The 18,838-nt window shown below is 39.7% G+C and overlaps 1 protein-coding gene across 7 annotated transcripts; it reads left to right on the top strand.

Annotated features, from left to right (window-relative positions):
• The first annotated feature begins 3,833 nt into the window (after positions 1-3,833).
• On the top strand, positions 3,834-16,640 carry brd2b (bromodomain containing 2b). Of its 7 annotated transcripts, none has more exons than XM_085423814.1 (12): positions 3,834-3,960; positions 6,266-6,554; positions 6,860-7,009; positions 8,003-8,147; positions 8,411-8,574; positions 8,792-9,292; positions 9,485-9,613; positions 9,748-9,981; positions 10,094-10,344; positions 10,526-10,842; positions 13,481-13,606; positions 15,007-16,640. In XM_085423814.1, exons 1-12 carry the CDS (start codon positions 3,929-3,931, stop codon positions 15,135-15,137), a joined length of 2,469 nt encoding a protein of 822 aa, XP_085279940.1. In that variant the 5' UTR covers positions 3,834-3,928; the 3' UTR covers positions 15,138-16,640. The 7 variants fall into 7 exon arrangements, with proteins under 7 accessions (XP_085279940.1, XP_085279942.1, XP_085279943.1 ...); XM_085423816.1 differs by having other exon boundaries at positions 6,860-6,997; positions 15,007-16,639; XM_085423817.1 differs by having other exon boundaries at positions 6,860-6,997; positions 9,748-9,993; positions 15,007-16,639.
• The last annotated feature ends 2,198 nt before the right edge of the window (positions 16,641-18,838 follow it).

The raw sequence follows: 18,838 nt of genomic DNA, 5'->3' as shown, positions 1-18,838 counted from the left end.
CTTCATTTGAATTTCAGAAGTCAGATGTCCTCGGCTTCCATAGGACAACAGGTTGGGTACATGCTGGACAGGTTGCCAGCCTGTTGCATGGCCAAACTAAGTTGTTATGTGTAGCTAAAGCACTGGCTCATGCCTTAGGTACATCTTTTATGCTAATGATTCCATCATCATTATCATCATCATCGTTTATTTATATAGCACTTTAAAAACACACAAGGGTGACCAAAGTGCTGAACAACAGAAACATAATAGATACCATAAGAATAATAAATACGATAAAATAATAAACTAGCGAAAACAATAAAATACAAGTCAGTCAACCACTGAGTCAAAAGCCATTGAATAAAAATGCGTTTTCAATCTGGATTTAAAAACCATCACTGATGTCGATTGCCTAATGTGAAGAGGAAGATTATTCCAAAGCTTAGGAGCCACAATAGAGAACGCTCGGTCTCCTCTCAGTTTCAGCCCTGATTTGGGGACTGAGAGCAACAGCTGCTCAGCTGACCGGAGCGAATGAGTGGGGACATAGGGCTTCAGCAAATCAGACAGATACGCAGGTGCCAGACCATTTAAAGATTTAAAAGCCAATAAAAAAACTTTAAAATGAATCCTAAATTCAATTGGAAGCCAGTGCAGGGAGGCCAGAACCCGAGTAATGTGCTCAAATTTCCTTTTACCAGATAAAAACCGTGCCACAGCATTCTGTACTAGTTGCAGGCGTGTCAGAGTGCCCAGTCCAACCCCTATTAAAAGGGAGTTACAATAATCCAAGCGTGAGGTTATAAAAGCGTGGATAATAGTCTCCAAGTCACGCCTTGAAAGAAAAGGTTTAACCTTCAACAGACGCCTGAGTTGATAGAATGACGATTTCACCACCCCATTCACGTGGCCATCAAAGGTAAGTGCAGAGTCGATTTTTAACCCAAGATTGGTAATCGAGCTCTTCAGGTGAGGGGTCAGAGCAGCAAGGTCAACATCAGGGATATCAGAGGAACAATTCGGGCCAAACAGAATTACTTCCGTTTTACGTTCGTTAAAATTTAAAAAGTTTTGAGCCATCCATGACTTAACATCACTAAGGCAATCAAGCAGGAGTCTAATTTGGGAGCTATCAGAATGACTGAAAGGAAAATAAAGCTGGCAATCATCAGCATATAGATGAAATGAAACTTTATGTTTAAAAAAGATCGCACCCAGTGGCAGGAGATACAATGAAAACAGTAATGGCCCAAGAATAGATCCCTGTGGTACACCCCATGGCAGAGGGGCCACAGAGGACGATGACGAGCCCAACTTAACACAGAAGCTCCTGTTTGAGAGATATGATTTTATCCACAGGAGTGCAAAGCCAGAAATGCCCACACAATGCTGTAAACGAGAGATCAGCAGGTCGTGATCCACTGTGTCAAATGCAGCAGTCATATCTAGTAGTATAAGCACTACGTGTTTACCACAGTCCGTCGCTACCAGGATATCGTTCATAACCTTTATGAGAGCTGTCTCTGTGCTATGAAACGGCCTAAAGCCGGACTGAAAAACTTCAAACATATGAGAGTTGTTTAGATTCCATGATCAGTACTAAGTGGCTTTACAAAGAAACAAGAAAATATTCCTCTGAAAATGATCAGGTACTAGGTCTGGACTGAAAAAGCAGCCAGTGTCCAAAGAAAACTTTGAAACTCCACCAGAAAGCCTGAAGAACTATTGCTTAAGGCCACTTTAGAAAAATTTAAAGAATGTCTGACTCCTTGGAAGCAAAGAAGAAATGAGTTGTGACCTGAGACTTTTGCACAGTACTGTAGTTATTGGGTTGTTTTTTTTTAGATTTTTATCTCACTGTGGTGAACCTGAACAGCAACTTGTGTTTTAATCAGCAGGACTCTCTTTGTTTTTAATAGGAAAATATATGAGGGTGGTCTTCTTCTTTAAGGCAACAGGGGTGAAAATCACCTGGCCATTTTAAGATGAAAACTTCAAGTCCAGCAACAGATCCGGTTAATTTGATACTTTTGTTTATCACCAGCTTGCTATGAACAGTTCATTATGAAAAAATACAATAAATCCAGGGGTATACAGCCTGTGTGTGTGACTGTGAAGGAATGCATCATGCCACATTTCACTTCAACAGTGCAAAGTGAGTCCAAATTAGAATTTCCATCAAATATCTACCCTTGTTTTGTGTTTTAGCCATCACAGCATACTACACTGTGTAACATTAACAAGTACAGGATAAAATAAAGTGTAGGTTTCCACCATATCATTCAACTGAACAGAACTTCAAGCAGCTAGACACAGTAAGGTTAACTTGTAGGTAAATTTGGACTGATTTTATATAAAAGGCTTCGATTGTAGGACAAAATACAGCTGATGAAACAATGCTATTTTCAAGTTGTTTCAATAAATACCGAAGTGATCAAATTGTTAAACGGTCTAACAGCTGATCGGTGATTCACAGCTGAACTCAGCATCCCTGTGCTGTGTACAAGACATTTACAGCTGATAGCTGGTTTGTTTAGCACCCTTTGCATAACGACGTTTACTTTCTTTATGGAGGTTTCTGGCGTGAGAGTGCAGAGCAATAAGGTTTAAAAACAGCTTTGTTTCACCAACTATTAGTCAGATGAACAAATCATAGCTTTGTAATGATGCTATGCGAATTTTAATGGTTAACATACTGCAAACCAAGTCCATCCAGTTACAATTAACACAATCCTGCATATGTTAAAACTCTCCAGGTTAGGGAAAGGTAAACAGTCTATCCTTTTTACTACAAAAGTTTTGAAAATTTAGCTCGAGACAACAAAAATGGCAAAATAGCTTAAATATTATAGAATATAAATGCCATTATTTTGGCTTATATGCAACATGGCAAAACAAATATGAACCCAAATATGTAAGTAATATTACGTAATAATAACAATATGTTAAAGAAAAATATCTCAATTTAAAATATATATTAAATATCTATTTAACACAGCAAAAATAAAACTTAATTTAAAATGCTTACTAATGAATACGTTTACGTAAAAACTTTACAGTCAGTGTACATTGTAATGAAAGTCGTGCGCACAGTACAGGGTAGAAATAAACTGTTGAAGCACAGATGATGCATCGCTATACAGATGTGTTGCATAAAAGATTTATTGTATCTGTCCTTGTGGCATTGAATCAGTCTGTTGGAGAATGTGCTCTATGGTGCAGCAGTGACGAGTGAAACCCGTTGCCACTGCTTGTCAACAATCCCAGTCTCCTCTTATTTTATTTTTATTTTTTGGGAAACTGCACATGTATCTGTCTTTCTATCTATCTAGACTGCAGGATACTGTTAAACATAGCTTCTTTAAAGCGGTTAGTCACGGAGTTGGAAAAAAAGATGTCCATTTTTTTGAGGGCATCAATCACAAAGCAGCTAAGGGGGTTATTTCATGAATGTGCCGCTTTAAATGGAAACATCTCACCAAAAAAAATAAAAAAATAAAAAAATACAGTTGCTACCCAGGTATTCCGCAGTGGGTTTAATAAAACGGAGATCACCTGCATGACAATCCAAACTCTCTTGAGGACAAAACATACTAATCCATATAGACAGAGAAGCGTTAGCCTGAAAATTACAGCAATTATTAACGCAGTGCGTCGCCAGATAGCTCATTACTGTATAAAAAATCTGAAACATGCAATATTTTCAGAGTACAAGATGTACAGACTGTGCTGTTTGACTGACACCTGCTTACAGCCAATTATGGCGCGGAATCATCGTCCACGTGACAGGAACGACGCGGCACTGCCACGAGAGGGGTTTATATAGGGTCAAGCGGAAGCGCTTAGTCGCCATTTCATTGCGGAGTTGGTCGCTGAGCGTTTTGTGGAAGTGCAGCGTCAACAGCGGCGAAAAATTGGATCGTAACAACACTCCGCCCTCACCCCAATGGAAGCCGCCGTCAACCCACCTCACGACAGGTAATGTCCGCAGTGTTTCGGGTCAAACTGAGGACATTTGCTGGGCTTTGTAGTCCGCGTGAGGATGGGAATTATATAATAAAAACCACATTGTTGCTACGGTGACGTTACCGTTAGCCTCCGAGTAGCAAAACAGCGCTACCTCGTCAGCCAGTCTTATGATACAGCCCGCTTACGCTAGCTTACACAGGAGACTCAACTCTGCACATATTTCTGAAGTCCTCTGAATCTTAATATTTGCACACTGGTTTTGTGGAGCCTATATTTCCGTTTTCTTTAGCGTTTAGCTTCTAATTAGCAGGCAAATGACAGCTGCATCTCCATCGGCTAGGTCAGCCGGGTGCTCCCCGCCGGCTGTCTGTCTGTCGTGTCATTCATTGCTCATGCAACCTGCTGTCGCTAATGTAAAACAATATCATATAAGAAAACTAGTTATAAATAACCCGTCCACTGTTCCCCTTTCCCCCCACACACAACCTCTGCTTAACTGCAGCTTGGCAGTCCCAGGTGTATTGTTATATTTATAAAGCGCTGTTGCAGTCTGTCTCCGCTAGCTCGCAAGCTTAGCTTCCAGCTCGCAGCTTCTGTGCTGGTGAACAAACGCCCTGAGACTGTGGCAAAATGGCTGAAATTGCCTGATGGCCCGAGGGTTTTATCAAAATTTTTAAAAATTCTTTTCCGAGCAGTGCTCTTTAATAAATGTGGCGTTTGTGTCTTTTTGGACCCCTTATGGTCGTCAGATATTGGCTTCTGTCGTTGTGAAGAAGTGTTTACAAACAGCGAGGGCGGGGCGTCCAACCACGCGATCAGCAGCTGGTGGACTAGGAGTCTTTGATCAGTTTGACTAAATAATAACGACGGGTTGTTCAGCCTACGCTAATTTGTCTCTCTTTAGTAAAAACAGAAGCTGGTTAAATGCAGGTTCAAACACTAAAGCCATAATAGTCACATGGAGCCAAGTTGATAATTAAACGGTGTTTGTGTTTTTGCACAAATGTTGCGACTTTAGGTAGATTTTCTTTCACATAATCTTGTGTTCAGAACTAATTTGGAGAAAAGCACGTTAAGTTTTAAAATGCTTTCAGTAAAACAGCAATTCTGAATGTTTTTGTTCTCTGTGTGTGTTATTGGATGTATATTTGGATGTTTTTTTTTTTCCATTTAATTGTTAAATGCTTCAAAACACTAAAGTAAGTAGAGCTTAAAACATTTGCCTGGAAATAGAAAAGTTCTTATGTTTACTACTCTGCAAATTCCTTTTTTTCGGCACCCTTAATGCTGTTTAGTAGTTATTTGTGCTGCTTGTATTCTGTTTGATGTAGAAAACCGGCTCATCGGCTTAGCCATTGTTTGTGTGTCAGTAGGGCATGTGTGTATTAAGCTGTGGTGCTCAGATGGAGGTGAGAAAGGACCGACTTTCTGTGTCCTTTAACTACATGAACTAGGTGACCTCTGTCATCGCATGGTGCATTGAAAAGTGCTCTTTATGGAACGTGGTGTTGTTGGACTACATCCAAACTGGAGATCATAACTTGCAGAGATGCTGATATCTCAAAAAGATTGCTTTCTTTTTAATTAACTCTCTTAAGGTCCATGGGGGAATTTGTTCTCTGCCCTGTTTATTATGGTGCATCTCCAGGGGAGACCACAGTGCTTGTGTAAGGCATTGATTGGCATATCCTCCATTTATTCCTTTGTGTGTGGGGAAAACCAGAGGAAACATTTTATCTGGAAAAGATAATCATGTTTATAAGTACTTATCTAGCGTGTCACTGTTGTTTGACTTTGAGGCTATTGTTTATAAGATTTATCTAGCTAAGTACAACTCTTATACTTTTTAGTAGTTTCTCTGTTACAACTTGATAAAGTGCAACAGTGAAACGGTCAAAACATAGACATCATCATCAAAGAAACTGAACCCAAACTTCTGAAGATTATCCAGACTGCCTGTATGTTTCTTGCTGAATTGCATATTACATGACATTGACTTTATTGCCTTATCAGCAGCATTCTTATAGGACAGTCATGGCTCCCATGGCAGTGCTAAAAGTTGCAACCTATAGATGAAATCCTGGTTTCCTAGATAACCATTGGGGGGGTGTCTTATATTTTTCTTCTTTATCCTCTCCCACCTTAAAAGTTTATTTACAGCCAGCCAGCTTTTTCCACATGAGGTATTGAGGTAGCATTTCTTTCCTTCTTTTCCTTGTAATGTGGATGCAGGGTCTCTTTTTTAAATTTTTAAATTTTTTTTAATCATTGTCATTAATTCTTCTCCTGTGCTTTTACATCTTCCTCACTCCAGCTCTCTGGTTGGGTTGTCCGGTGGTATGATGGACCAACACACAAGCTCGGGAAAACGCATTCGTAAGCCCTCCCTGCTGTACGAGGACTTTGAGAGCCCCTCCCTACCCCACACAATGCCCCAGGGTCCCCCTGCCCCTCCACAGCCCCCAGTGAAGGATCCTACCCGACCAGGCCGCATGACAAACCAGCTGCAGTACCTCCAGAAGACCCTGATGAAGTCTCTTTGGAGGCACCACTTTGCCTGGCCTTTTCAGGAGCCCGTGGATGCCTACAAGCTTAACCTGCCGGTGGGTTGAATCCAAGTGCTTTGATAAACCACTCGGAGTTTGAATGTGTCTACTTCCAGATGCTGAGATAAATATCCAATATTCTGTATTATTTTTTGGCTATTATAAATGATCCTTTCTGGTTTGTTAATAGATGATTTTATCTCAGGTTTTTTGGGGTTTTTTTAAAACATATTTTTAACATCTTGGGACCATTATGGAAAAGGTGTCCACACTTTAACAAGTAAACAAGTGGGATTGGTATTTCTGTAGAGCCATAAATTAAAAAGTTATTAATTAAAAAAAAATGCATTTTTTTCCCCAAGGATTACCATAAAATTATCAAACAACCCATGGACATGGGGACCATTAAGAAACGCTTGGAAAATAACTTCTACCGTAGTGCATGTGAGTGCATACAGGACTTCAACACAATGTTCACCAACTGCTACATCTACAACAAGGTAGGTCAAAAGGTAAAAAACACATTTTTATCCATGTTATTTATTCCATTTTAATTGATATTTGTTCCTTTCTCACAAGCTAGCATTCCCTTTGGATTGCATTTATTAACACAGTGATCTTACACTGAGCAGGCGTAGAACTGTGTTTTGTCAGCTCAGAGTGAAAAAACAAGTGTTAAAGTACAGTGTTTAATGATTTCTAGCAAACCAGTGGGGAAATCTAGCAAGATTTGGTGTTTGTTTTTGTTTTGTTTTTTTGTTTGTTTTTTTTAAATGACTTGACCAAAGTTGTGTGTATTTTTGTTAATGATCCAAGCAGAGGCACAGAAATTTTAGAGGCTATTTTTTTTTTTTTTTTTTTTTTAACCCTTCACCCTTTCCCTTTACTTTACACAAAATGCCCTGTGATTTCTCTGCTATTCTTCATAGCAAGAGAACATGTACTACATGTGCTCCTCAGCATAACTTAAGGGAAGCAAGGGAAAATTTTAAAGTGAAAGACAAAAGGCCTAATGACTGCAGAAATGTGCTACATGTAAATAATTTTGCAAAGCAGATTCAACTCAACCTAGATATGTAAATTAAGCAATGGCTTGTGTGTAACAGATCCTTTCAATGATTATACAAACTTACATTTTGCATTAAGTTGTCTCGTAGATAACCATATGAAGTGTCTTAGCCTGGGATTTCTATGGTGATTGTTAACATCTTTATGTGGGAAAACAGTGGTTTAGTTTATATTATTATTTATGAAATGTAAGCACTAATCTTAGGAAATTCTTTTCAAGAATCTGTAATTATCTGTTTGATCTATTTACACATAACAATCAAAAGGGATGTTTTTAAAATTGCATGAATGTTCCTGTCAGTCTGTTAACAAATATACAAAAAAAATACAAAACCTTTATTGTTAAACTGAAATGACATTTATGCAAAAAATAGTACTTATATATTATTTGTGCTCATGTGTTGCTTTTTTTTTTTTTTTTTTTTCTCCCTGGTTAGCCAACAGATGACATTGTGCTGATGGCCCAATCCCTAGAGAAGATTTTTCTTCAGAAGGTGGCCCAGATGCCCGAAGAGGAAGTTGAACTTCCTCCTCCAGCTCCTCGGAACAAAAACAGCAGGGGAAGAGGTCGTAAATCTTCTGGTAAGTAGGGATGGAAATCGAGAACCGGTTCTACCAAGAACTGGTTCCTGGTAGTCGAATTCTTCAGAATCGTTAGTCTGCTTGCTTATCGGTTCTTCTACTTAGATATGCAAATTTGATTGAGCCATATTTTGGCAATTAAAGATGTTAAGATGTATTTATTTACAAGCAGGAAGGCATTATGAAAGCAACATTTATGATTGAGGTGGTGTTGTTGTGTAGCTGAATTGCAACTCTTAAATTTAATATTCTTTATCTACCAGCATCAAGGGCTCAGCAGGTGCCAGCAGTGTCCCAGTCAGCCTACTCCCCCTCATCCTCAGACACGGGGGATTCCATGCTGGCCAACTCTCCCCAGACTGTGCTAACTAAAAGCCTGCCACCAGCTAACATTATGGGTTTGCCTCCTACACAGCCCACAACCAAGGTATGTAAGACAGAATGCTGATTAGAAAAATTTGCATATCTAGATTTTAGCATGCAAAATCGATGTTGAAACACTTAAGTTCTTTTTTAACAGCACTAAATGTGAAAGTAAACTGTCCTTTGTTAAAGATTTAGTATTTCAGTTGTGAGGATTATAAACCGTGTAACAAAGCCATAATAAAGTGATCACAACAATTTCCAACTTTTTCTTTCTATAGAAGAAAGGTGTAAAACGCAAAGCAGATACCACCACACCCTCTACCATGGGCTTCACTACTGTGGGCATGTCAGGAACGCCGCACATGGTGGGCTTGGGGAAAGGGGGACACGGGGGTCAAATCCATGACACGTCCATGCACACGGTCTCCTCAATGGGAAGCATAAGCTTGGAGACCCCACCTGGGATTGGGCTCGTCAGGAGTCCTGGAGGCCCTGTCCTGCTCCAGCCAATGATGGCTGGCACTGGACGCAGAGTTGGCAGCGGACGCCCCATCAAACCCCCCAAGAAGGACTTGCCCGATTCTGTTCAACCTCAGCCCTCAAGGAAGGGAAAACTCAGCCCGCAGCTGAGGTACTGCAGTGGGCTGCTGAAGGACATGTTATCAAAGAAACATGCTGCGTATGCATGGCCTTTCTACACACCTGTGGATGCAGCTGCACTCGGACTTCATGACTATCACGATATCATCAAGTGTCCTATGGACCTCAGCACCATCAAGGTGACTTCGAATGCGTGAAAGTGTGCTCGCAGTACTATAATAGTAATATTTCTTTTTACTAAACATACCATGTTGAAATGATAAAACACAGAAGGGGGAAGGATTTTAAATGTGAATGTAAAATGCAGTGGGGAAAAAAAAAATCTTCTATTAAAATCTAATAAATGTCCAATTCCTGTTTTTTACAATCAGAGGAAGATGGACTGTCGTGAGTACAGAGATGCTCAACAGTTTGCCAGTGATGTTAGACTGATGTTCTCAAACTGCTACAAGTACAATCCACCTGATCACGATGTTGTGGGGATGGCACGGAAACTACAGGTGAGCAGCAGTTACATGGACCAGGCGCCCTCACAGAGGCTTCTTCAGTTATATTTGCTACTTTATTACTCACTTTCCTCCTTTCTTACCATTTAACTTTTTTTTTTTTTTCTTTTTTTCCCCCCATGTCTCAGGATGTCTTTGAGTTCCGTTTTGCCAAGATGCCAGATGAACCACACATGGAGCACACAGCCATGTCCATGAGTGGGCATCAAACATCCTCTTCATCATCTTCCTCCTCCTCATCCTCCTCATCTTCCTCCACCTCTGAGAGTGAGCCTAGCAGCGAGAGTGAGGAGAGTGAGAGCAGCCCAAGCTCAGACAGCGAGGAGGAGCGAGCACATCGCTTGGCTGAATTACAGGACCAGGTGTGCACACAAGTAAGATATTGAGTAGCTACTATTGAGGTATTGGAGGGTGTTTGTTGCATCAAACTAAACGTGGAAACAAAAACGTCTTTAATTTGTATATTTTTCTCAGCTCCGAGCCGTGCACGAGCAGCTAGCTGCTCTCTCCCAAGGCCCCATCGTCAAGCCCAAAAAGAAAAAGGACAAAAAGGACAAAAAGGAGAAGAAGAAAAAGAAAAAGCTGGAGAAGCGAAATCGAGGAGTCCGAAGCAGAGCAGGCTCTGAGGAATGGAAGATGCCCAGCAAGTTGAAGAGCAAATCTGCCAAAGCAGGTGGCTCCCAGGCCAAGAAAAGCCAGGGGAAGAAGAGTAACAAGAACAGCAAGTTAGTATAAAGAGTGAACCACCACACCAGTGTGGTTTTTTTTTTTTTTTTTTAAACTTGATCTCATCTTCATCATACTTCCTTTTTGGGGTTTAGTGAAACAAATAATTATACTGTTCAACCAGTTAAATGTTTTGAATGCAAAACAGCTGATAGCTGTGCTCTTCTTCTGTTATTTCAGGACTTCAAAGAAGCCTTTCTACCCTCAACTTGCCACTTCCATGTTACCACACTATGACTCGGAGGAAGAGGAAGAGATCGTGCCCATGTCATACGATGAGAAGCGCCAGCTAAGCCTCGACATCAACAAGTTACCAGGCGAGAAGCTGGGTCGTGTGGTCCACATCATACAGTCCAGGGAGCCCTCACTGAGGGACACCAACCCTGAGGAGATTGAGATTGACTTTGAAACACTCAAACCATCCACACTGAAAGAGCTCGAGCGCTACGTGATGACATGTCTGAGGAAGAAGCCCCGTAAGCCGTATGCTGAACAAGGTAGATAAAATGACCACCAAGACAGCGCCAGCATATTCCTGTTTAGCAATATCTTGGATGTTTTTGTAATTGACAAGTTATTGAGTATCAGAACCTACTATCAGTACCTAACATGTGACATATGTTAAAGTCTGTAATGGCTAAGTACATCTTATGTAGGAAAAAATAGACTGTTAAACTTGGAGAGTAAAGTTGATGCTGAAGAAAGAACCTGTAGTTTTGACTCATGCAGCCACACACGGAGGGCAATTATATATTCTTATTAAGGGCTGATAGCGTCTGCGTCCAAATGCCCCTTCACTTCCCAAAGTCAAACAACCTGATCCAGTGTTGAGGTTAAATGGCACAAATGCTTTTGATTCCTGAAAGTTAACCGTATACTGGCTCTCACAGTTGATATACCGTATTTCCCGGACTACAAAGCGCACCTAAATATTAGCCGCACAAGCTAAAATCAGGGGAAAATCCTGTTTTGTACATACATTAGCCGCACCTGACCAAAAGCCGCAGGTGTTTCAATGTTGACTTATCATATGTAAGAGAATATGCACAAAGGGAATTGTCAGGAAAGAGATGGCTGTTTGGAGACATCACTTTTATTAATATTTTGAAAAACAAGTTATGGGTACATATTTGCACATGTAGTACATAACAGTAGCCTACAGCACACCAGAAAAATAGATTCGGCCTACCTTTTAGGCTCAGGTGCAGTGACACAGCTTTAACAAGAAGAAAAGTCAGTCATTCACCACCATCTTTCTCTTCTTCCTACGCACTAAAACCACCAAAGTCCTCTTCTCCAGTGTCGGATACAAACAGGCTCAGGATGGCTTCGTCATCCACTCTCAGCTTCTTTCCTTCGTTGTCACTTTCAAAACCAAAGAAATCCTCGTTGTCAGTGTCAGAGTCGAACACCCTCAGAAGGGCCGTGGCGGTGTCCTCCTCTCCATCATGCAGCAGTCCAGCCCTTCAAAATCCGTTGGTGATCGTGGATGTTTTCACACTTTTCCACGCTGTCAGAATCCACCGGTGGAGTTGGGCATAACTTGCAAGTTTATCGCCGCTCATCATCCACGAATCCCGCTGAACGCGTAGCGCTACTTTGAAGTTTGTTTTTCGCACTACTTCGTACGGCACTACGTTGCCTGGCGGACGGACATGTGACTAACATACCACTCTTGAACCCCGATCCTTCCGCCAGGCAACGTAGTGCCGTACAACAGCGGAACACACAAAACAAATCGTCTTACGATATGACAAAAATCATGGACAATCCATAGAAAAGCCGCACCTGACTAAAAGCCGCAGGGTTCAAAGCTTGTGCAAAAAGTAGCGGCTTATAGCCCGACATTTACGGTAATCAAATTCTTGGAAAGAGGCTTTACAAGGCTGAGTGGATACTTTCTGCCTCTGCATTTCTAAACCCAGTATGTATTGTACTGCTGTAACTAAACAAGTTTTTGACATCAAAAACAAGAACCTAGTAGTTGTTGTTTTTTTTTTTTTTTTTTTTTTTTTTTTGTAATGAATGTAATAAAAGCTTGTGAGCATAGGCTCTAGATTCTCTGTTCAGGTGACACATAGTAAGTTAGATACACTTGTAGTAAACAAATTACTGATTTATGACTGAAAATGTACTAATGCAACAGTCTGTGGGTGGACAGTGAACGCCAGTTAACCAAAGAGTATGAAGTACAATGGTTGGCAAGAGTTTTACATCCTGTGATGAATCTCAGTGCTCCATGATAAACAGCATCCAACATCTGTAAAGAGCGTTCATAGTGGTTGGTGCTTAACAACAAATGATACATAAGTTGATATATAGAAAAGATTATGTATATTTAAAAAAAAAATAAATAAATAAATAAATTAAGAACCTTAATCGGTGCCATCTAAGTTTGGACTTGGAAACGATTGTACACTAGTTTTAATGCAGGAAAAATAAGTTTTCCTGCACAAAAATATCTGGTTTTCATGACAATAGTGTGTAATATTTCCCTGACTGGACTGACAAGAGAAATAAAACTGTAGCAGAGGATTACGCCTATCTGACAGGCATGTAGTTTAGTTTAACCAGTTTAACCACATCACCTCGGTGTTCCACTCAAATCTTTCTATCTAGCGCCCTCCTTCATGTCTGTCAGTGACAGAGAGGCTAGGTTTCCTCTTGACATTAAGTTCTGAGTTGACGTGTATTTGATTAGCTCTTTGGCTACACAGAATGAAAACCTGACGGGTAAAGGCCAGAGTCTATGGAGACAGACTTGAGACTGAAAGTCTTAATTTCACTACAAATCATTTCTTTGTATGTTATAACTTCTCTCTGCAGCAGATGCTAAGCTAAAGCACCAACAAAGTGAATAGAAGTAGCTAAAGTTGATAGTTTCTTCAAATATTTGACGCTGCCCCCTGGTGACTGGTCACAACTACAGCATGTAGATATGACTGCAGAGCTCAGCGTAGCACTACTAAGCTGCTACTTAAAATTAGTAAAGAGAGCAAGAAATTTAATCTCTGTATTTAACTTGACACTACTCAGTACTGACTTAGAAATGGTGTGACACAGTATACTTACCACTGTATTTCTGTTTGGTCCCCAGCTCTGTAACAACCTTTTTATCATCTTATATTGCAGCAGCAAAGAAAGGCAGCATTGGCAAGTCTAAAGAGGAGCTGACCTTGGAGAAGAGGAGGGAGCTAGAGAGGAGGCTGCAAGATGTCAGCGGACAACTCAATTCAGTCAAGAAACCCACGAAACCTAAAGGTAAGCTCTCACATCATCACATTTCTGTGTGGATGCAAACATGTCTGGTTTTCAGAGCAGCTTACAGATTCTCTACGTTACTCAAATACTGTGCACTTCAATAATTCAGCGAAGATGGCACAGCGTTTCAAGTGTAGAGTTGGCCTTTGCTCCCTGTGCGAGTTCCCTCAAGTACTCCAGACATGCATGTTAGGTTAAATAGTGACTCTAAATTGGGAGAGACAGAACGGTTGGATTTGACTTGTGTTCTAGTTTGTATAGTCAGGACAGTCTTTTCATATAATGCTATACTTGGTAACAAACTACCTTAAAAATCCCTCTGAGATGTAAATGTGTTTTGGTTGTGTAAATCTACAGTAAGCCATCATAATAATATGGAATGCCTCATGTGTGTGAAGGTGTCTGAGACTTTTGCTGATCATTAGAAAACCAGTTTGTTTATTTCTTTAAAGTGTGGACAGGGCTTTTGTTTCGCTTATCTGCATACCATAATGGCTTTTATTTGAGAAACACTCGTAGGGGTTTTCTTTATTATTTTAGGGTCTTAACCTTACAATAACAGGCAACTGTTGTTGTGATATAGTGCTATATAAATACAATTGAATTGAAAATTGAATTTCATTAAAGTATCTTCTTCTCTCCTGCTGCTTAAAGATTGTATGAAGAGTAAGAACATTCATCGGCCTGTAAATGCATTAGTAGCAGGGAGGGATTAAACCAGGAGTGTAGATCAGAATGAGCGAGAAAAATGGCAAAGTATTTAAACACCATGATTGTGTGCTGAAGCGGGATGCATAGTATTAGACATGTGTGCGCCTGTGCCCCCACACAAGCAGGGATTTAGAAAGTGTTGAGCTAAAACATACCTTTTTAAACCGTGTGCACACTTTCTAGAGCGATTCAAGCCTGTTATGGTGACATTTAGACTATATTTAAGGCTGTACATCTTAAGGTTTTTCCTCTTTTGATTTGCAAAAGAGCACAATGTGTACAGCTGGCTTTAGATGGAAAGAAGATACTATTTCTGTGTTTACACAGATTAAGTTGTGAATCTAGAGTTTTATGCATCAGGCCCCTGGAGTTTATCAGTCTTTCTACCCTGTGTGTATTTGAGTTGCAGTTTTAACTTCTGTTTACATGTTATCCCCTGGCCATTATATCACATCTGGCTATAAATGAGCTATTCTTTTGTTTTAGGAAACTTTGGCTCCAGTGGTTCACACTCTCCATCACTAGACTGTTTGTAGAAGCAGAATTGTCTGTAAAAACCAGATGAAATGTGAGGTTTTGCACGTATGGGCTGTTTTGGCAAAGACGCTGAGAGAAACACTTCAGTGCTTTCTTCCTTTTTGTACAGGTGCATCCATTAAACATTGTTCTGTTTGCTATTTTCTCCTCAGTGGAAAAGCCGAGTGCAGTGGAGACTCACGCCCAGCCATCACGCCTCAGCGGAAGCAGCTCCAGCTCAGACTCGTCCTCTTCCTCCTCCTCATCCTCTTCCTCAGACAGCAGTGATTCAGACTCGAGTTGAGATTGTTAGCAAAAAACTAAGAAGTCAAACGCTAATGTCTCAGGGACTTGGGCTGGCCCAGGACACATCACGCCCTGAAGCGATAGTTGGCTGAGATTGAACACTGCAACAAAAAACACTCCAAATGGACTCCTGTAATCCTGTAATGTTTTGAATGTTGGATTGAGGGATGTGGAACAATGTCTTTGTGGATTATTGTAGAACCCAAACACTAAATGCCTTGTTCTCCCCTTCCTTCCCTTTGTAAATACTTGTACAAATTTATGTTTCTTTTATAAAGAAGATTTTTATGGGGATCCCTGAAGAGGGAGGTGGAGTAATAATTAAAAAAATTGATGTGGAAAGACGGGCCTGACTGAAAAATCTGTTTGGCTGGCCTTACACTGTCTCCTTTTGGTGAAAGAATGGAAGAGCGTCATATTTTATTTGTTTTCTCCTCCCACCCACATATCCTCAGATGTTACTGGAATTGAAACCAGCAACCTTTTGGTCTCAAGCCTTGCTTTTCTAACAATTTTAGATGAACCCCTAGACTCAGCCTTAATTGTTCATAACGGTTACAATATTTGGAGAAATCCAATACTGTTGACAGATCTGGCATCCTGAGCTGCATTTCAAAGCATGCTATGGGATCTTCCATATTCAGGTCAGTTTGAGATTTAGATTTCTCTGTTATGTTTACATAAGTTCTCAGTTTAACAATAACATTAATGCTGCAGTCTGTTTTAGTACAATATAGAGTAACAGTTTAATGTACTATAAATACAAAGTTTAGCAGCTAAGATAGATATTCATTAAATTTGTACAGAGTTTTGTGGCTGCACTGTTCTCCTAAAAAGCCACCAGCTATTTTAAGACCGACAAGTCTTATAAACACGTCTCAAGCTGAACTCATTTCTTACAACTTACTTTGACGTTTTCATCCTTCATTACATCAAACAGTAACTCGAGTGTCCGTCTATTTCTGAGCTGAAAGCAAGCTGCTGAATGTTATCATGTTACAGTTTCTAATTTCCATATTAATTTCCTGAACATCTGAAGTATTGCATTACCATTTCTTGCAGACCTCTGTAGCACTCGAAAACACTGGCTGCTCAGCGCTGACTGGAACAAATAGTGACGACTGATTAAACTCAAGCTGAAAACAACACTTTTCCTGTAAACCGATAGGAGAGCCCTCATTGTACATGCATAGTTGAAGCTGTTGATGAATGTTCAGTAAAGATATGCTTGTATATAATTCAGCTGTATTTGCTGTTGCACAAACTAATGTATTTCTGCTGTTTGGTCTCCTTTTTCCCCTCCCAGTTACCCTTTTTGCTTTTTTTATTTTTTATTTTTAAGAAAAAAACATGTTATCTCTCATTCCAGTTAGTTGTCTTGGTTGTTTTCTGAAGAGGATTCACATGCTGCCTCTCAGAAGCAAACCTTTCATTTGACAGTTGTTTATTAAAAATAACTTCTGTAGAACAAATGTGAGATGTGGGAGTTTTGCTTTGAAGCGTGTTACGCAGCTGCAATAACTGCATATGGATAAAGTTGATCAGACAAACCAGAAAGGTTTAATTTTGTATTATTTATTATATTTTATTAATTTTTATTAATTTTTTTTATTAATTTTTATTAATAATATAAAGATTAATTTTATTCATAAATATTTTATTATTTATTTTGTTAAGCGATGCGACAATCAGTGAGCAGCAGTGTGGCTTCATGTTTTGAGAGCATTGGTTTGGGTGATGAACAGGTTAAGAGCATATTTGTGTGACAGCATAACAAGATTAATGGCCCCATGTGGGCTGTGAACTATAAAGTTAGCAGTTTGCCTTTCCCCCCCTTTCTACTAATATATTCTGACATTTAGAAGCTCAGCATTAATAACAAGGAAATTGCTCCAGCAGGTGGCAGCAGTTATTCATATTAAAATCTCAGTGAAAACCAGCAACTGGTTCATGTTAAGACCGTCATCTCCGAATCCACTGGTACCCAGTTTGATATTGGGGAGGGACGACCTTGAAAAGGTGAAACCTGCTCTGTTGGTTATTTTGAAGCTCAAAAATACCAGAAGGTGTTTAATGTGTTGCCAGTGATGCTGATTAACTGCCACCCATAATGGTGCTGGAGCAACTTTTTATATCAGAAACCTTTGAAAAAAAAAGAAAGAAGAAGAAGCAAAAACAACACAGTGATGTTTTTGCTGAAATGGAGTATGCTGTAAAAAAAGGGAATACATCCTGTGGTCAGTTAAAATTTACCAGCAGGGGCATTTGCATCAGTATTATAACTAGTGTTCAAGAGACTTTTTGAATGCCTCTTGTTCTAAAATGTTACTATTTTTATCCATTTGAATATTTTCCCAGCCAGGCTACATCTGAACAACAGAAAGCATCATGGTTGGTTACCTGCCAGTGTCTAATGGAGCCAAAAAGCATGGCTGCTAACAATTTTTGGAGCAGCTTGGCTGGTGTTAATAAGTAATGCTCCACATTATTTGAATTCTCAGCCCATATTTAGCTCATGCACAGACACTGTATTGCTCACAAAAGCTGCTTTAAACAGCTCGACTGCGCACAAAAATATGTTATATTATCATGTAATATCGTAGGTGGTGGTTAGCACTGTCACCTCACAGCAAGGAGGTCCTCGGTTGGAGTCCAGTCATCAGTTATGTTATGTTGATCCTATCACCTGTAGTGTATGTCCTGAAACCTTGCAGGGCAATGGATGTGTCACCGCAGACTGGCAAAGACTCATAGGTGAGGAGAGAAAAGACTTCATTTGGCATCTTCACTCATCTCTTTTCACTCTCTGTGTGTTTATAGATCAGTTTGCATTTAATCTTTAATAATTAGTTATTATTAATCTCTGTCTCTCTTTCATAGTGCTTGTCTAATCTTCCTGTCTGCCTCTCCTAACCCCCCAAACAGTCACGGCAGATGGCCACCCCACCCCGAGCCTGGTTATCTGGAGGTTTCTTCATGGGAAGTTTTTTCCTTCGTATTGTCGCCAAGTGCTTGCTCAAAGGGGGTCACTTAATTGTTGTGTGTTTCTCTGTGTTATTGTAGGGTTTTGACCTTACAGTACAAAGCACCTTGAAGTGACTGATCAAATAATTTAACTTTGAAATAGAGATTTTGTTTTTCTTTGGCAAAAATAATAATAATAAAAAAAATGTTGAATGAAGCAACAGGAAAATGTACTAAAGGCATCAAAAGTAAAGGTGTTCCACCTTTATAATAATGTCATATTCTGTGTTATCATATTGTTGTGAGTAAACAATGATTCTAATATCTAGACAATTGTTGGAAATAGGCCACTATTAATTAAAAAAAATCAGTTTTCTACCAAATTAAACTGTAGCAGTATGAAGGGAGCAAAAGAGTGCAGTGTTGTTATTGAAAGGAGTCATTAAGGAGCATTCTGATGTTTGATAGAAAAGCAGGTGAGCAAAAATCCCCAAGCTGCAGGTAATCCTCCTGTAATCGTACTTATATTATGAGTGCAAGTTAAAGTGAAACCCACTGTTTTGAATTATCTTGCATCCTTCTTTTGGTGTGAACACAGATTAAACTAAAATCATTATGATTAAAAATCTATGTGTCGACTCTTTTGCCTATTGACATTGCTCTTAAAATATTTATATATTCTGTGTTTTCAAAGAAGTATGAAATCCTGGCATTAATTGATCTTCTTAATTTTAA

Source organism: Rhamphochromis longiceps, linkage group LG11 (assembly GCF_057381845.1).
Source record: "Rhamphochromis longiceps isolate RC_006_pf linkage group LG11, R_longiceps_female_GT1.1, whole genome shotgun sequence".
NCBI classification, from domain to species: Eukaryota; Metazoa; Chordata; class Actinopteri; order Cichliformes; family Cichlidae; genus Rhamphochromis; species Rhamphochromis longiceps.
The sequence above is the reverse complement of the archived record's forward strand: the minus strand, read 5'-3'. Positions and strand labels throughout refer to the sequence as shown.

Coding starts and splice junctions, on each gene's coding strand:
- brd2b (XM_085423810.1), top strand. CDS start 3,929: ATGGAAGCCGCCGTCAACCCACCTCACGACAG. Junction 3,961..6,265: donor GTCAACCCACCTCACGACAG/GTAATGTCCGCA, acceptor TCCTCACTCCAG/CTCTCTGGTTGGGTTGTCCG. Junction 7,010..8,002: donor ACAACAAGGTAGGTCAAAAG/GTAAAAAACACA, acceptor CTCCCTGGTTAG/CCAACAGATGACATTGTGCT.